Source organism: Saccostrea cucullata, unplaced genomic scaffold (assembly GCF_032062105.1).
Source record: "Saccostrea cucullata isolate Sc308-1 unplaced genomic scaffold, CSIRO_AGI_Scuc_v1 ctg6535, whole genome shotgun sequence".
NCBI lineage: Eukaryota > Metazoa > Mollusca > Bivalvia > Ostreida > Ostreidae > Saccostrea > Saccostrea cuccullata.
In genome coordinates this window covers 1616-5000 of record NW_026928604.1, presented here as the reverse complement: position 1 = coordinate 5000, position 3385 = coordinate 1616, and the positions used below count along the sequence as shown (strand labels likewise).

General features: G+C 34.9%; 1 protein-coding gene across 1 annotated transcript in view; it reads left to right on the top strand.

The window, feature by feature from the left end:
- LOC134278142 (uncharacterized) overlaps nt 1-2655 on the top strand; it is a 3161-nt gene extending 506 nt beyond the window's left edge. The window contains exons 2-4 of the mRNA XM_062760458.1: nt 9-157; nt 528-637; nt 1536-2655. Coding sequence (XP_062616442.1) covers nt 9-157; nt 528-637; nt 1536-2629 — 1353 coding nt within the window. The 3' untranslated portion in view covers nt 2630-2655. The remainder of the gene's footprint in view (nt 1-8; nt 158-527; nt 638-1535) is intronic.
- Nucleotides 2656-3385: the final 730 nt, after the last annotated feature.

Genomic DNA, 3385 nt, shown 5'->3' with positions numbered 1-3385 from the left:
ATTTACAGCATTTCGTGGGAGGTAATGGACCAACTGTGGAATTTCCTGACCCATTACAAGCTGATGGATCAGCTGTTCGACCGACCAGGCCACTTCGCAAACGGTCTAGCACATACGCTGAGAGTAACCCAGTGTCAAAGAAAAAAAGAATTCTAAGGTAAAAACCCACAAATTGACAAATTTGAGGTTTGGGGAGGTAATGACCAACAAATTGACTAATTCCATCATTACGTCGATCACAACATATTCATTGTAAAGCCTACCAAATACCATCCTGTAAAAGTGATTTCCCTCGTACCATCAAAGAGTGAAAAAACATACCATCAGAGATAGTCGCTGCAAATACACCAGAGACCTTAGGTCTCAGGTGATCACGTACCATAATCTATGATTATTATTTTAATTTTTTTAATTTTTGTAACTTCATGCACACTACATTTGCCATTATAATCAGCTAGTTGATTGTGGACATTACATGCTAGAAGCAGAATCTTTCTTCCTACATATTTTTTTTTAATTTTTTATAGTACAACAGATATAGAAGAACATGGAGAAGATGTGAACTCAACAACAGAAACTGAAACGTCAAACAACATCAACAGTAGTAGCAACATATCTGTACAAACAGAAGAACCTTGTAAGCATTCAAAAGTTTCCAAGTTAGGCTACCTTAACTTAATTTTGTACTGTTTGTTTAGCAAGAAACGGCTTTGCGTAGGTTTTGAAAAAAACACACAACTTTTCCAGCATAGTGGTCATAAATGGAAGGTCAGGCTGTATTCTCTCCACAAAGATATCTTTCTGTGTGAAAACAACAAAATCACAAAATGCACAACCTGTGATCATGAGTTGGCCCTGAATTTGTGCATAATGTGCATGAGTTTTTTTCAATGTGATTTCATTGTTTTTACACAAAAAGAAATCTCGCACATTCCCGCATGCTTCCGCAATTGTCATATTCCTAGCAGAATATGGACATTTAATTTCAATCAGACCGCAGTGACCATTGTCACACACCTTACCATCCGGAGTTGCCCCTAAAAAGGCAAACTCCTTGTTAATAACTAGCCCACAGGTGTGGATGTGCCTAGCTGGAAAGTCTTTTAAGTATCTAGACTTTGCATCCTTTTGTGGATTTTACGGTATTCTAAGGATGGAGCGGAAATCTTTTTAGTGTTAAATATGCTTCCCAGAAACTTGTCATTAGGGGTCGACTTTCTTTGCAAAATTTTCCCAAAATTAGATGCAGTCAAACGATTCTTTCTTTCATTGTACCATTGTGCTGAATCACTTTGTTCTCTTGTATACAATTCAATTTTAATGGGATCACAATCTTTGTATTTCATATTCAAATCTATATACTCTTGTGGCAATGGTACTGGGGCTGGGTGGAATATATCAGTATTGCCACAACCATCCGACATGGGTGGCTCAACCTCCTTAATGTTATTTGTCTGAAAAAAAACTCCACTATGTATTAAACTGAAATAAGTCTTAGTAAGTATATGATTAAAATTTATCTTCTATCATTCTAGGGATTTCTCCAATTGAGATGTTTGCAATGGCCACAGAGCTACACATGTTAAGAGAAAAAGAGACGCAGTACGAAGCTACAATCTGCACTCTGAAAGAGGAAATAAAAGAACTTAAAGACAAACTATCATCTGAGGATCAGAAGCCATCATTTGGAGTCGACGAAGTGATAAGAAGAGAGGGAAAATTGAAGAATTTGTTTAGATATTACACTGGCATTGTATATATAAGATTTGCTGGTCTCTTGGCATTTTTAGTTTCAGATGAATCCTCAGTAAATTATGAAAAAGGTCGAAAAGACATTAAAAAGTTGTCACTGCAAGATGGACTCTTTTTAACTTTATGTAGACTGAGACATAACTTTGGTTTGAAAGATTTGTCAGTTAGGTTCAAACTATCACTGCAGTCATCTGGAATTGTATTTAATACTTGGATTTCATTGATGTATTATAAGTTGGGCCAACTTTGTATTTGGCCTCATCGTGATGTTATTATTAATAACATGCCTAAAGATTTTAAAAATGATTACCCCACTACTTTGGTAATTATTGATGGTACTGAATTTAGAACACAAGCACCATGTGCACTTGGTTTGCAAAGTCAGCTTTACAGTGATTATAAGTCTAGTACTACTTTGAAAGCTTTAATTGGTTGTGATCCAAATGGTTCAGTGATTTTTGCATCCGAATTGTTTACAGGATGTATATCAGATAAACAAATTTGTGAACAGTCTGGATTTTACAATGTTCTTGAATCACTAAAATTAAAAGGTTATGTAAAAGATGGGGATGCTATTATGGCTGATAAAGGGTTTACTATTAGAGAGGAAATAAGTAATTTAAATTTGGTATTGAATATTCCACCAATGGCTTCTTCAACATGCCAGATGTCAGTTTCAGACACTGTGCTTACTGAGAAGATTGCTAAGCATCGTGTGCACATTGAAAGACTTATCGCAAAGGTTAAAACTTACAAAATGCTTTCTGTTCGCATTCCTACATCATTATTTAAAAACATTAACAAAATTTGGTCTGTATGTTGTCACTTGACACTATTTCATGATGTGTTTGTAACAGACAGTAAACATGGTAAATAGTCTACTTTTTTTACGAGTTAAGCATTTCAGTGTACTGACACATATCATTGACTTTGGCATTTAACTTGTGATGCGGATAATTAATATACATCATTTAAAATTATTAGCAAATTTTCCAACTGCATTTATATTTAAATATTTATTGTGGTTATTGTAAACATGTACCTGATATGACAATATTGAGCCTATCTGCACATCACCAAGGGGGGTGTTTACTAATGGGTGATCTGCAGACACAGTATATTCCAGAGGGGTTCCTTTTAGTGAACTCAGCTGCAGAATGTCATTTTTGGACACTTTGGGTAGACTGATATTAAAATATGACGTATGAATTAATATTTTTTCAAGTTGTGATTTTTTTGTACATTATTATTATTATTATGACTGATCAATTAAAAAATCTGAGCTTAAATTTGTACGAAATTGTAGCCATGAAGAATACTGTATTATTAAATATAATGGTTTTATTTCCAAAAGAAAAAAGTATTTGTCTTTTCACATACTCTTCATTTAAGTCTAACTGGCATGTCACAGGTTTTCTTTTTCTTGATTCAGTTGGTCTTGCTACCACCACATGATTAATAGGGACAGGCTTGATCTTTGAGCCCCTGGGCACATGCCACTGCTGTGGGATGCTTGTACAACTTTGTTGTTCAGGCACATTTGAAAAATTATGGAGTTTGAACCCCTGCAGACTCTTTATTAGACCAACTACATGGGAACAGTGACCATTTAAACTACAAGGAAAAGTTAAAC